Source organism: Meleagris gallopavo, chromosome 16 (genome assembly GCF_000146605.3).
Source record: "Meleagris gallopavo isolate NT-WF06-2002-E0010 breed Aviagen turkey brand Nicholas breeding stock chromosome 16, Turkey_5.1, whole genome shotgun sequence".
In the NCBI taxonomy this organism is placed as follows: domain Eukaryota; kingdom Metazoa; phylum Chordata; class Aves; order Galliformes; family Phasianidae; genus Meleagris; species Meleagris gallopavo.
Genome location: NC_015026.2, coordinates 420,930 through 435,619, shown reverse-complemented (window position 1 = coordinate 435,619; position 14,690 = coordinate 420,930). Strand labels below are relative to the sequence as shown.

At 50.2% G+C, this 14,690-nt stretch overlaps 2 protein-coding genes across 5 annotated transcripts; one reads left to right on the top strand and one right to left on the bottom strand.

Annotated features, from left to right (window-relative positions):
* The first annotated feature begins 687 nt into the window (after positions 1–687).
* On the top strand, positions 688–7,562 carry EME2 (essential meiotic structure-specific endonuclease subunit 2). Of its 4 annotated transcripts, XM_010719324.3 has the most exons (8): positions 713–805; positions 1,195–1,289; positions 1,531–1,652; positions 2,382–2,525; positions 2,627–2,732; positions 3,479–3,594; positions 3,971–4,160; positions 5,219–5,563. In XM_010719324.3, exons 4-8 carry the CDS (start codon positions 2,443–2,445, stop codon positions 5,387–5,389), a joined length of 666 nt encoding a protein of 221 aa, XP_010717626.1. In that variant the 5' UTR covers positions 713–805; positions 1,195–1,289; positions 1,531–1,652; positions 2,382–2,442; the 3' UTR covers positions 5,390–5,563. The 4 variants fall into 4 exon arrangements, with proteins under 4 accessions (XP_019476221.1, XP_003210834.2, XP_010717626.1 ...); XM_019620676.2 differs by lacking the exons at positions 1,195–1,289; positions 2,382–2,525; positions 5,219–5,563 and adding an exon at positions 7,418–7,562 and having other exon boundaries at positions 688–805; XM_003210786.4 differs by lacking the exons at positions 1,195–1,289; positions 2,382–2,525 and having other exon boundaries at positions 690–805.
* Positions 7,563–7,647: 85 nt separating this feature from the next.
* SPSB3 (splA/ryanodine receptor domain and SOCS box containing 3) lies at positions 7,648–14,652 on the bottom strand. The gene is made up of 7 exons (XM_010719326.3): positions 14,306–14,652; positions 13,614–13,762; positions 11,388–11,565; positions 10,432–10,619; positions 9,632–9,734; positions 8,967–9,092; positions 7,648–8,677 (listed from the first exon to the last, which is right to left on the bottom strand). Exons 2-7 carry the CDS (start codon positions 13,740–13,742, stop codon positions 8,334–8,336), a joined length of 1,068 nt encoding a protein of 355 aa, XP_010717628.1. The 5' UTR covers positions 13,743–13,762; positions 14,306–14,652; the 3' UTR covers positions 7,648–8,333.
* Positions 14,653–14,690: the final 38 nt, after the last annotated feature.

The window sequence follows — 14,690 nt, the reverse complement described above, 5'->3', positions numbered from 1 at the left end:
TTCTGGGCTCCCCAGTACAAAGAACAGGGATCTCTTGGAAGAGTCCAGCGGAGGGCCACAAAGATGGTGAAGGGCCTGGAGCATCTCCCCTATGAAGAAAGGCTAAGTGAACTGGGTCTGTTCAGCCTTGAGAAAAGACGACTGAGAGGAGACCTGATCCAGGTTTATAAATATCTGAGGTGTGGCGGCCATAGCGGTGAGGCCAGTCTCTTTTCAGTGGTACATGGAGACAGGACGAGGGGAAACGGACATCAGCTGCAGCACAGGAAGTTTCGCACGAATGTGCGTAAGAACTTCTTCACGGTGAGGTGACGGAGCACTGGAACAGGCTGCCCAGGAGGTTGTGGAGTCTCCTTCTCTGGAGATATTCAAGGCTCACCTGGACGCCTACCTGTGCGACCTGGTGTGGGGAACCTGCTTTGGCAGGGGGTTGGTCTTGATGATCTCTAGAGGTCCCTTCCAACCCCTACGATTCTGTGATTCTGTGATCTTTATATCCTCTATACAGAATTAGAAACATTGGTGTGTTATCAGCATTGTTCTTCTAAAACCAAAGCATAGCATCACATCAGACACTATGAATTAAAATAACTCTGTCCCAGCTGAATCTAACATGGCCTTGTGAGTGTTAGAGCCCCTAATAGCATAGGCACTACATAGATGGAGACATGCTGGGTTCTGCATGTGTTGGAAATTATTTCTTCTTCTTTAGGATGACTGCATGGTGAAAACTGAAGAGGAGAAGGAGGTGTTGGTGGTGCTGGAGCCAGCAGATTTTCTAAAGCGCCTCTACTCCTTAACCCAGGTAATGTAGATCTCTGAGCCAGACCCATGCAGAGTGCCAGGTGAACACGGGAGGCAAGGGAGGGTTCATTCATAACTACCACTGCTCCACCTTGAAACAGAGCTGTGTGAGAGTGCAGCAACAGTCTCTAGGGAAAATGTGCAGGCATTTGCCTTTAAACCCACTACAGGATGCTGCTCTCCTTCAGAGGAGGGTTGGGCAGGATTGCCTTGGGAGGATTGCCTTTCCTTGTGTTTAGCTTTTCCCTTTTCATTGTGCTTATAAAAGATATGCTTGAAAGAAACAATCAAAGCAAGCAGTCCTTAGAAATGCTTGCATTTGGAAGCAGAGAATGTAATGGTTAGTTCATGTGTGTGCAATCATGCAGTGTTTTATTTATACCTATCTAGGCAGCCTGTGCTTCTGCTCTGAGAAGTTCAGAGGCCATCCAGAGGAGTCTCAGAATAGAGAAGGAAAGGCTAGAATAGCCAGTGCCTGTGAGAAGGTCAGTGCTAACGCTCCAGGGAGAAAGGTGAGCCAGAAAAAAAAGTGAATGTTGGCAGAAGTGGCATGCTGTGCCTGCCCAAAGGCAGCACACTCAGCTGCAGTCTAAGACTGGCTGCTGCCAGCTTCCAATGATGAAAGTTGTTCCGGAAGTCCCCTGCTGTCCAGCCAGAGACAGGGAGGGTTTGTTTGATAGAGAGGAAAACTGCTATAGACTTGGATGTGATTTTGTCTTGCTTCAGACTTTTGGTGATGCCTCGTCAGGGAGTCAGCCTGACCTGAACCAAGTGTTACCTTTGGCCAGCCTGGAGGGCTCCTCCACTAAAACCTACAGCCTGGCTGTCGTGGGGCTGGATGCCTACAGGTGCGATGTGCTGGGGATGTGTGGGGAGCAGTGGGGCTGGGAAGTTTGCCGTGGGTGGAGAGAAGCATCTGTGCAGCAGGGAGGTGTCTGGGATGAGCTGCTGAGCTTGGTGCCAGCATGGGCTGTAAATCACAAGGTCTGTGCTCAAGAGGACTTGAGTTTTACCATCTTGTGGATATATTTTGCAGATGGATTTAGAGCAGACTTAAGGATTTCATAGTTAGGTGTTTGCAGGTAAGACTAGGCAGAGGGATGCAGTGATACAGCTCTTGCTGCACTGCCCTGTGCACCAAGCAGGGCTGCAGTGCCTTTCTGTTCTCAGCAAAGTGTGCAGCTCATGAAGCAGGGAGAGATGTTTGGTGCATGAAGCCCCCCTTTCTTGTTCCTGGAATGTATCATTCATGTGTTGCTCCCAGTGCCTGAGTGCTTCCTGTCTGTGTACATGCACAGCAGAGGAATTTCCTCTTCACGGTGATAGTGTGATTGTCCAGATTCTCCCACATCAACTCAGCTGCAGTAGCTAGGTCTGTCCTGTCCTTTATGAAGTGTTTCCCAAGGGAGAGCTCTTGTTTCACCACTTCCTGGGCTCTTTCTCACTTAAGCCTGTGAGGATAACGCACTTGTTAAAAGGTATGTCTTAAAATAATCAGCCATGGCCTGTTGAGTTCTGTCACCAAGGGAACCAAGCAGCATTTACCTTAGTTTTGGGTCTTGTCTTCTCTTCTGCAGCCACTTCCCTCCATCTCATGTGTAGATCTGCAATTCTTGACACAGAGGGGCTGCATGTGGCATGCAGAACTGCAGCAGTGTGCCAGCAGTAGCAGTGCTGCCTCACCAGGGAGCTTTGTGTCCACCATCAAGTCTGACTGAGAGGTAGCAAATGTGGGTGGATTAAGTGACCTTTTCCTCTTTATCAGACAACCTGAGATGTGAATATGCAATGCACAAGTGTGAGCTGTGTGTCTTGCTTATAGGTGTAACCAGGAGCAGAATGGGTGGCAGGCACTGAGCCCTGGAAAGCAGAGTCCCAAATTCCAGCCTGGCCCAGAGCTGTTCATGACTCAGGAGGAAATACTGGAGGTAGAATTTCTCACGCCCCTTGAAGTTTTATGTTACTTGTGGTTGAGCTGTATGAAAAAGGCTCCTACTGCTGTGCCCTTCTGCATAATGAATGCTTGACAAGGATGGTGATGGCTTGCTTGGATCAAGTTGCATCCACATGCGTGCTCCCTTACCCTAACTGACCATGAGCGTGGGTTTGAGCCTTTTGTTTGGATCTGATCCTGCCTCCCCTCCCCAGCCCCAACAAAAGTTGCCCAGTTAGCTGTGAAAATTGCTGTTGGTTCTCACTCACGGTCTCTGCCTTGCAAAGCCTGTGTCTCACAGCAGAGCGGAAGCACTCCTTGTGATACCTCAGCTGTCACAAATTAGGTCAAACAGGATATAAACCCTTACTTGATATCCCTCAAACTAAATTCCTGCCCTGCCTGGGTATGTCCCAGAGGGGGATGATGACCCGCCGGCTTACTGGGAGCTAAGAAGGATGAGCAGGCTTTAGTACTCTTCTTTGTAAACAGAGCTCATGCAGTCAGCCCAGCCTCCCTCCCCTCCCAGCCCATCTTCATCCTGCTGAAAGATGTGGTGTTCTCCTTGCTCCTGTCTCTGAGTGCTTTTGGTGGTCAGGGCTGACAGCAGCACTGCTGGCTGAAGTTGGAGCATGCTTATGAAGGAGGATGAGGGCCTCAGATGGTCCTGGCTCTCCTGACCCTGTTTCTGTCCCATTGGTTGGTGTCTAACATGTTTCACCACTGTCATTTCTCTTCCAGGCACAGGTGGTGCTCCAGCTGTGGGGTAACATTGATGTACAGCTCCTAGACACGTGGCAGGAATTTGGTGAGCACATCTCTGCGCTGACTAAGGCAATAGCAAGGCGTCCATACAAGTGAGTTGTATTGCTGGATTGGACAAGTTCAAAGCCCTGAGCTTTGGAAAACCCCATTGAAGCTACAGGAACGCTTATCAGTGACTGCCAGTCTGTTTTGGTTGGTGTTAGGGCTTGGACTAGATCATTTTCAGTCCTCTGTGCTGCTGGAAATCAACTAATCTCACAGTGAATACAGTTGTGATTCAGCATGAAGAAAGGAGAGAAAATGAGAACCTTAGGGAAACCTTTGCACCAAGATGTTCTGAAGCTTTCCAGGGAAAGAAAGAAAATGTTGAGGAAAAAATATTAGTCCTGAAGAGAGAGGTTGTAGAAGGAAGCCCAGTGCCCACACGCTGTTCCCTGGTCTTGCTCTCAGCAGTCTGTCTTTCTGTAGGAGTCAGCTGGAGATGCAGGAGTTGTCTTTCTGCACTGCTGGGGTCTCAGGCAAGGGGTTGCGAGTGGAGAAGGATGGTACAGGGCTATGGCAGGTGTGGAAGAGACAAATCCAGCAGTTTAACAGAGTCAGCCCTGCAACAGCAGCAGCAATAGCAGAAGCATATCCTTCCCCTGGCCTCCTGGTACAGGTAAGTCCTCAAATCCCTCGGTACTCTGTTAAAACCTTGCTGCATGGAAGATGATGGCAGGGAGGGGTGCCGCATGTTTCCTCACTTAGAGGTCTTTGTTGATGGAGCAAACAAATCCTGAGTGTGAAATCAGCTCTCCAGAAAGGTGATGGTGGGTGTTTGACTTAGACCGTATGTTTGTTTCAGTACTAGCTACTTAATCATAATCTTTCCAGGTCTCTCTTTGCCTTCATCTCATCAAACAGGATCAGCTCAAAATGTATTTGAATTTTTGCTTGTCCATCCCAGCCAGTGCAGCTGAGGGTCTGTTGTATGCATCCCATGCCCTTGTTCAACGTGGTCTGTCCATCAGCTCTGCTTGTTTTTGTTTGAGATGGATGATGCCACAGGTAGCTGCCATTGCAGTTGGACAATCCTGGCAGCACACGTGTGTTGGCCCTGTGGGCTGTGAGGGAGTACCACAGGACATCTGAGCTGTCTTTGTGCTGCTGGTGAACAGTCCAAAACCTTCCTAGCTCTTCGTATGACCATACAGGGAGCTGACCTAGCTCACTAAAATCTCTCTCTCCCTACTCCTGGAGGATCAGGATTAGAAAAGGATGTTGTCTGACCCTTCTGACAGCAGCTTAGCCACTTTATGAAGGCAGTTTGGTTTTTTTGTCAACAAGTGCTTGTTTCCATTTGGGATGAGCATGAATCACTTAAGCTGTTTCCATTAGAAACTGACAGAACTTTTTTCCTTCTTTTTTTCTGTTTAAGTCTTATATAGTCAAATATTCTCTTCTACTTTTCTTCTCCTGGAGCTTTGATCTCTGCCCCTAGCATACCCTCTTCAGAAGAAAAGCTATCTCCTTGTATACTGAAGGGGCAACACACAAATCAGAATGTGTGTGAGGCCTGCTTGTGAGTTGTGGATCTTGATTCTTCAGAGTTTTATCCTCTGATGCCTGCATGTTTGGGTGAATGCTCAGTCAGGGATCCTCACTGCAATAAGTGGAGAGTAGGGTCTTCTCTTAGAGCATGCATGTTAACTGCTTCGTTCTTGTGTGTGCTCGAAGGCCTACGAAGAGTGCAGCACAGAAGATGAAAAACTGCTGCTGCTGAGTAACATCCCTGTGAAATCAGACATCAGTGGAAAAGACCACCGTGTTGGGCCAGACGTATCCCGCCGCATCTATCTCTTCATGGTTTCCACCAACCCTGACCTTATCCTGGACCTGACTGCATAGTGGGACCAGGAACCACGTCAGTCAGCCTCAGTATTTTCTTCTGCTAAACTCAGCAGTTGCTGAGCTGCTTCTGGCATGGCAGTGCTGCTGGGAGCCCAGCCTGTGGAAGCAGCTGGTTCTGTTTCAGAATAGACTTGCACATCAATAAATCTCTTGTTATAGATGCTTTCTTCAGCCTCTTGGCTCTCCTTTCCTCTTCTAGCTGCCACAGCTTTATACCTCTGTCTGTCTCCTTAAAGCATTAAGGCATGTTTGGAGCAGGAGCTCCAAGTCTTAGTGGATTGGTTCCTCTGCTGACATAACTGTGTGGTAAGTCTGTGCTGGCTGTCAGGTATGTTACTGAATGAGCTAAATACTTTGTGCAACATCCTGACTTTTAGTGTCCTGCTGCCTGCTGACTCTTTGGTCCTGCTACCGTAGGTTCTGCTTGTGGTTTCTTCAGGAAGGTGGGTCCTGCTGGACTTGCTTAGAAAAACATTCATCAACTGTCAAAGCCAGCTGGCCAGAGAGAAACCACAGCCTGGGGTACGTGGAGCTCAAGGCAGCAGAGGCTGTTGGCTAAGGTCCCAACATAAGGAAATGCTAGATAAGCTCCAGAAACTCCATGTGAAATAATGGGCTAAGTTGGGATTCTTTTGCCAAAGCAGATGTTGAGCTTCTTATTTGGAAATAGTTGCAATGGGGACGGTAGGGATCAGGAACCCCAAAACTCTGAGGATTTGGTGTTGCTAATTGTGGCATTTCATAGTGACACAGAAACCCCTTGAGCTTCTTCTCATTAAATACAGCTTGCTAGCTCCAAGTGACACCAACCAGTGCTGTGAAGGTGGGAGGGCACCCTCAGAATAAAGCTCCTCCTTGCCAGTGATTCCTCTGATTCCATCTGCTAATGCTTGAATTAGTTCCTGGGAGGAGAAATCCAGCAGGGCTGTTTTTTCTGGCGGGAGCACTGCTACAGATGGGTTGACAGAGAGCCTGTCCTATTTAATTAAGGTTTTCATTCAGAGCCTGTAAACAGAGAGGCAAGAGCCATCTTTGCTTAAAGATTCACAATGTGAGAAGGAAAGGAACAGTCACGGGGAGCAAAAAAGCTTTGCATGAAGCCTTTGCAAGTCTGTAATGACCGGGAGAAAAGACAGCAGGTGGCTACCTGCCTTCCCAGTTGCAGTGCTGGGAGGGAGCCTGTGAAGAGCACAAGCTGAAAGGCATTTCCCATCTCATCTATTTCAACACTCCCCCAGTTTGCAATAACCGGGCTGATGGCACCAGCTTAAATCATCTGTAAATGCACCACTCACCGGAAGAGAGTTCAAAGGCCACAGAAAAACATCCTGAAAAGCAGTGATGTGTTCATCTAAGGACTCACAATTATGCTGGCATGCAGTACTGCAGGAGGACAGACTGACTGCAGGGGATTGCGACAGCAGGCTGCCCACAGCGCTGTGCTCCTCCCTAACCTGGCTGTGCCTGTCCACTTGGTCTCCCAGCAGCTCCTTCAGCACTGAGGGGCAAAAAGAGGGGAAGCTGAACTGCCAAATGTGGCCATTTCAAGGGCTTCCAGCTGCATCGGCTCTGGGCTGGATCCTCTGAGCCAGCCTGTCCTGACAGCACAATGGAAACTGGCAAGAAGAACCACTCATGTACTTGATCCCTCAGCACAGTTTGTGCTCAGTGCTTGTGGCCTAATCCACAAGGAGCAGCTAAGGTGCTTTTCCTTCCTCTTTCCTGTCTGAAATATTAGGGCAGCTCAAATGTGAGAAAGCAGGATCTCCTGCGTGCCATTTGCTGGCAGTGGTGCCAGGCCACTGCTGGATTATTCACTGTTCCAGGCTCCAGTCCAGCACTGCTTCTCAGCACGTACAAGAAGGGACTAGCTGCAGGCAGTACACAAGTCTCAGTTAGCAGCTGTCCTACACACAAACTGCTCTGACTTTCTGTCTCTGGGGTGGGTATTTAGGGCTGTTTGAGTGCAAACTGTCAGAACACACTCATGAATAAAACACTGCAGTCTTTCCTTCTTGTTTGCAGCCACAAGCATCAGCATGGCGCTGCTGGAGCTCCATCCAGGCCTGGCTCTGATGGTTCCAGTGAGCAGCACAAGAACTCTCCATGTGGCACAGGCAAAGTAACCCCATCTAGATCTGACAAACAAATGCTGCATTTAAAATATCGTCTCCAGGCTGCTAGCTGTACTTGTGTGGCTATTTTTGACAAGCACATTCAGATTCTTGCCTTTAAAGGTCCTAGGAGGAATGAAAGATAGTTTATACTTTTATTATTACAGTTTAATACAGTCTTTGATACAGGAGAAGCAGCAGTAGCCAACATGCAAAGCAATTAAAGTCATGGAGGGGGTGCTCAAGAAAGATCACTAACAGTTCAACTCTCTTAAGTAACTGCTCTTTCACAAGTGGCACAGGTGCATCTCTCAGAGCCCATTTCCCTAAGTGCTGCAGTTCAATCATGCCCCACAGCATGATGAATTCATTGCAGATACCAAACCAATGCACAACAGTTAGGAGGGGGGAGGGGATGGGGAGGCTGGTCTTTCATTTTGTCTTTTGATGAATCAAGTCAAGTTTGCAAGAAGTGTGCTTTGAGATAGAGAAGCCACCTTAAATCTCACCTCTACTGACAGTCTACAGCAAAGAGAGATTCTTCAGAAAGAGGTGATGGCTTTCAGATCATCAGGAGATTAACTTCAGGTATTTGGCTGCAGTTTGTGTATTTCACAGAGCTGACGCCTCTTTGGGTCAGCGGGTATTTTCAATGCAAGTGATGAACGCTCAGGCTAAAGATTCCAACCAGCACAAGAGAAATCTTCATAAACAGGTAGAAATAGATGTCCCCGTGAAGAAACAGGTGCATCAGGCCTGGGCTGCCCTCACAGACAGCACAACAAAACCCCACCCGACTCCCTCAAAGCAGTTCGTCTGAAGAGACATCACGTCCTCCTGCACCTCTTCCTTTGGCAGGCCTCTGCATCTGAGCCACAGGAGCTATCTGAGTCGCTTCCTGATGACGAGGAGGAAGGCTTTGATGTGCTATAGTTCATGCTCAAGACCCACCCCAGTTTGTTGTGTAGCACTTGCTTAAGTCCTGGTGGCAACGGCAGCACCTCCAACGTGTCCACGTAGTCAGGCAGGAGCTGGCGCAGGCGGTAGCAGCACAGGTACTGCAGAGACGTGCAGCTGGCACAGGAGCGGATCACCTTCATGCTGCTTTTGGCTGCTGTCGAGCACACCATGGGGTAGAACTTCTTGTTCTGCAGCTTTGTAGCTGCAACCCCTGCAGGGGACAGCATCAAGGATTCACATTAGTTTTCACGAGGTGATCTCACTCTTCCCACCCACCCTGAGCTCCACAAAGCTGTCAGAAAACACTTGGAAAACAGCCTTTTGAAATCCAAATCTGTTAAGCAAACGCAACCTTTGCCCCATTCACTTCATCTTAATCTTTTATTTGCTACTATTTTCTCCTGCAGCCCAGCTGCACCACCAGAATTCAGCTAAAGTTGCAATGCTCCCCCATTTCTGCCTCTGTGCCTGAAGGCTGCTGCAGCTGCCCTTGCTCTTACCAATGCACTTGCGGTTTTTGAAGAACGTGAGTGTTCCATGCCACGTGTCCAAATGCACCCCGATGATGGAGCCCTGGCCAAACCTCGAGGAGAAGTTTGTCTTGTCACCCTTGTGATGCAGTAGCCCTTAAAACAACACACCTTGCATTCAGCAAAAAGTCTGTGCTTCACAAATTCACCCCAACTCTCGGACACTTCCCTGCAAGCTCCCATTGGTACAGTTTTGGTCAGCACCTACAAAATCCCCCGTCTCCTCATTGCTCCCTCAATGCCCCCCACCCAGAGCATATGATGAAAAGAGGGAAGCTGAGGTTTTGGAATACCAGAGTCCAAGCAGCTGCACTGAGATCCTGAATCACTGGCATGCAACCTGCAGTCCAGAGGCCCTGAAAATTCACATGCTGGTTGCATAGGGTTTGCAAAATGCAGGTAAGGCTCCACGAGCTGAAAGCAAAAAGCAGCCTGTCCTACGCAGTATGATGCTTAGGCAAGCCCTGCAGGTGCGCAGTTAAATTGAACAGGCAGCAGCTCCCATTGTAGTTAACTAAGGGCCTTGTGGCCTTTTTGGCCATGATCCCGTTAAGACCCCGTTTAATTCTTAAACCTGAGCACCTGTTGCTAACATTTCAGCTGTCCTCCCCCTAACACTGCCCTGTCTGCATTACCTGTGTAGGAGAGTCCCCAGCTGTCCTCATCCTTGCCCAGCAGGCTGCAGAAGGTGTGGCGGTATTTGTCCAGATTCACATCCGATGTCCCAATTCCCACCATCTGGGAGGCAAAGTCAAGAAGAATACAAGCTTAGTATCTGCAGCAGTACAGAATGCTTCTAAAGCAACAAAACACAACTGAGACTCCAGGTCTCCCTTCCTTCGCTCAGCACAGCCCAACAAGTAAGAGGTTCTGGTGAAGCTAAGCTGAAGGCCTCAGTTCTCTGCTGAAAGGTTTGGCCAGCGCTGCATTACAGAGCCCAGGAGCCAGACCACGAGGTGCAGCCTTAGCAGAGCCAAGAGAGCTAACAGGGCTGTGGCCCATGTTAGTGGTGGAAAGTGAGGCTGGGCTGCGGCCACAAGCCACAGAGCGGTGCCACAGCTGTACACACACCAGCCCTGCAGGGGTGAAGCTTCAGGGGCAGGAAGCGATCGAGCTGAGCAGCACACACCCCAGCACACCCAGTAGAACTGCCAACCACAGCCTGCCTGGATGCTTCCCCAGGCTGAGGACGAGCACCAGCACAGCCTGACCAGAGTCCTTGTTAAGTTTATTGCTGGTGATCTCCAGGGAAGCAGGAAAATCAGGTTCTGGTCACAATTCCTTTGGTGCTGGCCTAAAACAGCTTATCCTTCCAGCTTCAGTTTTCTTACTGCTAAGTGAGGATGCCAAGGTGAAACACTGAAGGAAGTCTGCTATCCCGTTCAGAGAATACAGGGCATTTCTAAGTGCTTGTAAGCAACTTGGTTCTACGTACCATATCTGTGCCGTACACTGGAGAGGTCATCTTGATTTCCCAAAAATGCTGTCCTTCTGCCAGCTCCTTGTTGCCCCGGATAGCTGCGGTGCCACAGCTGTACTCCATGTGGAAGTTCACCTTGCGGTTGTCACAGGTCAGCAGGGTGGCCGTCGACTTATTCAGGTCATCCCATACCCAGTCAAAATCTGGTCAGGAAGGACACAGGAGACAAGGATGGACATAGGCCCTTAGGGAGCTATTCCCAAGTGAAACACAGATGGATAATTGTTATAAAGGCCCATCAAGACTTTTTTTTTTTTAAATCTGGTTAAATCCTAAGCTGTGTACATAGTTGAGGTTTGAACTATTCTGCATCTTCCCACAGGGGATGGTTCAGTGCTCTCTTCTTCCTGTTGCTGTCAGTTCTAACAAGGCTCCTCAGATCTCCTTTTTTTTTTTTTTCCCCAAGGGAATCACAATCACTTCTTGTCCATTCAAGGGAAGTCAAAACACAAGTGCTACAACAATTCTGCTGTGCTCTGGGGCTTTCTCAGTCAGCCCAGACCTGCTCTTTACCTGCCTTTCCTGTCTACTCTGAGGAAACCCTGCTGCACACCCAAGTGCCCTGCCAGCTGCACTGGGGATCAGCATTAATAGGGTTGTGGCCACAGCAGCTGACTTTACTAGCAGCCTCAGCTGGATTTGAACTCAGGTCTCCAGAGGTGAACCCTGACGCATTAACAAGTTCAGCACTCAGCCCTGGGAGCACAACAGAAGACACATCCTTATAATCTTCCTAAAGGCTACGTGGCCTTGAGATGTAAACAAAGGAGCATCAGGCACTGGGACAGAGACAAGGGCCCTGTGGAACAGCAGTGATCCATGCAGAGGTGCAGCCTGTACCTCCAGCCAGGATTGCTCCCACCTCACACCCCAAAGGACTCTGAAAGGAGCTCTGGGAGTCCTTTCCTTACACTCATCTTCCTCGCCACACTGGCAGTCCTTGACACGGTGGAGGGCATGCAGGCTGGAGCAGTAGGGAGCTTCACTCTGGTTCTCACAGTTGCAGTAGGACTCTCCAGTCACAGGGATGGCGCTCGGGATGGAGGGCGAGAGGGTGGAAAACTCCGGCTCCGAATCTGAGTCGCTGTGCTGCAGCAGAGAGCAGAGGAACATTACTGCCAAACGTCCCCAGACTGCAGAGCTGGGCTCTCCTAGCAGTCAGGTTGCTCTACAGAGCTGCATGGGGACATCCCCAGGCCCATGCCAGAGCCAGTGGCAGCACTGCTGCATCGTGCCCCAGCCTGGCCTGCCATGCAGAAGGGCTGAGCTCTAACTGCCCTGTGTTGGGACCCAGTATGTCCTTTGTGTCTTCACAGCTTCTAAGCATCAAAGAGATGGGGAGGGGTGCAAGTAGCACAACAGCCCAAGCGGCTCTTTAACACCCATTTTTAAGAAAACTCTGTGCTAAAGTGATGGCTTTCAGCATGCAGGTTACAGACAGCTGGGGATGCCAGTCAAGGCACCACAAAAAAAGAGCAGATGCACGCAAGTGGCTGTACACAGAACATGTACATTTCCACAGGGCCCTGTGCCTTCCTCAAGGAAAAGCCACACTGCTGAAAAACACTGCTCCAAAGAGATGAGGAGGAGGAAAAGGGAAAGGAGGCCAGGAAGGGGAGAGTGCAGAACAAATGAGAAGCAGTTAAGCAGTAAGACTGCAGTTCCTCTTGCCAGCACTACACATGAGCCTGCAGGCAACCTAGTGAGAGATTTAAAGGCTTTTGTTTACTTTTATGTATGAACACAAGAACTTGAGTTTTCTATTCCTCCACACCCGGAGACCAAAGTGTGCCTGCACTGGATACTGTAAAAGGAAGAGCCCTGTCTGACCCCACGTTACAGGAGGTTCCTTCTCACCCAGTGTAGCTTAGCACAGATCTGAGTTCACACACTTATCAGACTTTGTCATCAGTATTTAAAGATAAAAGTCCTTTAAATTCACAGTGCCGTGGCCATGTAACAAGACAGAGGAACTTGAAATGACTCAGGTTTACTTGTCTGCCACTCACCACCTCCTTCTCCCACTGCAGATCAGAAAGCTTGATTTGCATCTTTCATTGGCCCTTACTAATTACCACTATCTAGAAATTTGGCTGTGGAAATACAAAGCTCTGCTGACATTTTCTGAGAGAGCAGTGCCTGGATTTGGGCACCATGCTCAGGCAATGGCCCTGTAGTACTTTAGCCTGGCTCTGAAGCTTCAGGAGCAGTTCCCTGTGTCCTCACTGCTGCACACGCTGTGTGGGAAACAGAAGTCATACACTAAAACTAGGGTGAAGGATGGCCAAGAGGATTCTAATTCCCTATTAGACCGTAATTTCACAGACTGGAGCAGCCCACGGTCTCTCCAACAGCAGCTAACAGCTGCATGACAACCAAAAGACAGCAAACCAGACTGGAGAACTGGTTCAGTGCATATTTTAGATTGATAATTAAAAAGAATATTTTTTAAATATTGTGTATGTGTACTACACACACGCTATATATGCTTTTTAAAGGTACGAAGTTGAATACAGAGCAGTCCTCTGGCCCATGGGCAACAAGGCTTGTGAAGGGCTTGGAAAATGTGGCCTACAAGGAGAAACTGAAGGAACTGGGGCTGTTTAGTCTGGGAAGAGGAGGCTGAGGGGAAACCTTGTTGCTCTCTTCCAATATCTGAAAGGTACTTACAGAGAGAGAGTGGGGCAGGTCTCTTCTCACTGGTGACAGGATGAGGGGAAACGGCCTCAAGTTGTGCCAGGGTAAGTTTAGGTTGGATATCAGGAAAAACTTCTTTACAGAAAGGGTTGTTAAGCACTGGAATGGGCTGCCCAGGGAGGTGGTTGAGTCACCATCTCTGGATGTGCTCGAAATCCGTTTGGATGTGGTGCTCAGGGACATGATTTAGGGGAGAGTTGTTAGAGTAGTGTGGTTAGATCGTGGTTGGACTTGATCTCTGAGGTCTTTTCCAACCTGAGTGATTCTATGATTCTATAAAAGCACAGGGCTGTGGTACAGGGCTGCGGGCAGCCTTGCTACCCCTACCTTGGGGAGATATGCCGTGAGCCCCACATTACAGCCTGGGGGAAACATCTGCTTCTGTCTCATCCAACAGCCTCCAATCAGTCTCTTCTGGGTACAACCAGCTGTGTGCCTACCTGCCCATCGGAGTCGTAGCCCCAGCCTCGTGCTCCTGTGGCCAAAGCGAGTGCCCGGCTGTCGGCCTCACGCCGCACCCCGCTCAGGACAAAGTGCCAGGCCCGGCTGCTCCGCGTGCGTCGTGCCATGGCAATCCGGGACAGGTAGGCTGTGGGGGTGAGGAGAGGTTACACATACCAGTATAGCTCCCTTTCAACCCCTCAGGTTGCTCAGCCCTCCACAGGGCACCGTACTGCCCGATAGCAGCACAACTCACATCTGATAGGCAGGAGAGCAGGATGAGTTCCTCCCTCACTATGAGCCTCTGCAAACTTTCCTCTTTTCCCCAGGTCTGAATACCACAGACAGCTTCTCTGCACTGCTCTGCTGCCTGAGTTGTGTGTGTCTGCTGCTGGGAACACCGCTCGCTCACCTCTGAGCAGCTGCCTACTTGGAGAACGCTTTGCTAACAACGTTTGTAGTGAGGAACGGACAACTTTCTGTTTGCTGGCAGGAAAGCGGGTCTGTCCCGACCTGCCTCAAGGACAGCAGGCAGCAACTGCATGCCCCAGACAGAGATATTACGCAGACCAAATTTCCACAGCCTCCTTCCCACCCCGACAGGCCAAACCAGCTCCGGCCGCCCCATCGCAGCTCTGTGCCGGGAGGCACCACGCTCCCTTTCATTTTTCCTTTGCAGAAATCAACTCACCGCGGCCAACACCCGCACAGCCGGGTCTCCTCCCGCCTCCTGGACCCCTCCCCTCACTCAGCCGCCATCACAGCCGAACTCCACACCCGCACAGCTCCTCTCCACCGTGCTGACACCGGAGCAGCGGCCAGGCCTGGGCCCGGCCGGCAGCACAGAGCTATTGGTGCTCCCGAGGAGCAGAGCTTTAGGTTCGGGGGCTCCCGAGGCCCGCAGCTCACAGACGGGCGCGGCGCGGATTCCAAAGAGGCTCCGGGCCCATGAAGGCCGCACCGAAGGCCGCGCTGCCTCACGGCCTCCGCTCCCTCGGCTGAAGCGCGACCGGGCCGCGATACTCAGGGCCCCGCAGCGCAGCCCTACGCGCTCCGGCCCTGCTCAGCCCCCTCCC